The sequence below is a fragment of the Penaeus monodon genome, chromosome 29, assembly GCF_015228065.2.
Source record: "Penaeus monodon isolate SGIC_2016 chromosome 29, NSTDA_Pmon_1, whole genome shotgun sequence".
Classification (NCBI taxonomy): domain Eukaryota; kingdom Metazoa; phylum Arthropoda; class Malacostraca; order Decapoda; family Penaeidae; genus Penaeus; species Penaeus monodon.
In genome coordinates this window covers 1,822,911-1,823,619 of record NC_051414.1, presented here as the reverse complement: position 1 = coordinate 1,823,619, position 709 = coordinate 1,822,911, and the positions used below count along the sequence as shown (strand labels likewise).

Genomic DNA, 709 nt, shown 5'->3' with positions numbered 1-709 from the left:
TTTATGCTTCAATCCCGTTAGTAAATAGAAAACAAGTTCTATCTATTTTACAGTTAACGTACCATTCTATTATTTATATAACCCAAGTCATATAACGGGGACACCTTATTTCAGTTATCTATTTCTTAAACAGCTTCCTTGTATGTCTATCTCAAGGCATAAACTTAACAATAAAAGAGCGCTTCGTGCTACCACTCATGTCCCTCCCAAAATGAAAAAAGTAGAAGAAATAGATAGTGAAATATGGTGTGCGCGTCCGTAGATTTCACACATAATTGACACGGGAACAGTAAAGCAAACGCACAGATATGTGTCGAAGGAAAATGACTGAAATAAGAATAAAATACTAATCATAAGCAATACCACGCATGCCATACATACTGTTCTCATTTTCAATACATTACTAAGCAAGAATATATATGTAGAAATAATAACTAAATCCATACACACAGATATCTACCAAGCAGCCAAACACAAACTTGAACTTATTGACTGTGATTTTTCTTACCTGGTCCTGGAGGCAGATGTCAGGGTGAAAGAGAAAAGGAAGAGAAAAAAAACATGGAAAGTTTATGAAATACTTTTGGCTTAAAGTTAGAACATTAATAAGCGATCTGGTATCTACAAAAATAACTTTATAGGATATCATCATAAAATTTATCATTTCTGAATCATTGAATGTAGGCAGTACCTTATGATTACACATATG

The 709-nt window shown here is 33.0% G+C and overlaps 1 protein-coding gene across 2 annotated transcripts in view; it reads right to left on the bottom strand.

Moving 5' to 3' along the window:
* Positions 1-709, bottom strand: part of LOC119591893 (glutamate receptor ionotropic, NMDA 2B-like) — a 182,298-nt gene that overhangs the window by 75,766 nt on the left and 105,823 nt on the right. For both annotated transcript variants that reach the window (XM_037940640.1, XM_037940642.1), the window contains exon 4: positions 509-514. In XM_037940640.1, coding sequence (XP_037796568.1) covers positions 509-514 — 6 coding nt within the window. The remainder of the gene's footprint in view (positions 1-508; positions 515-709) is intronic.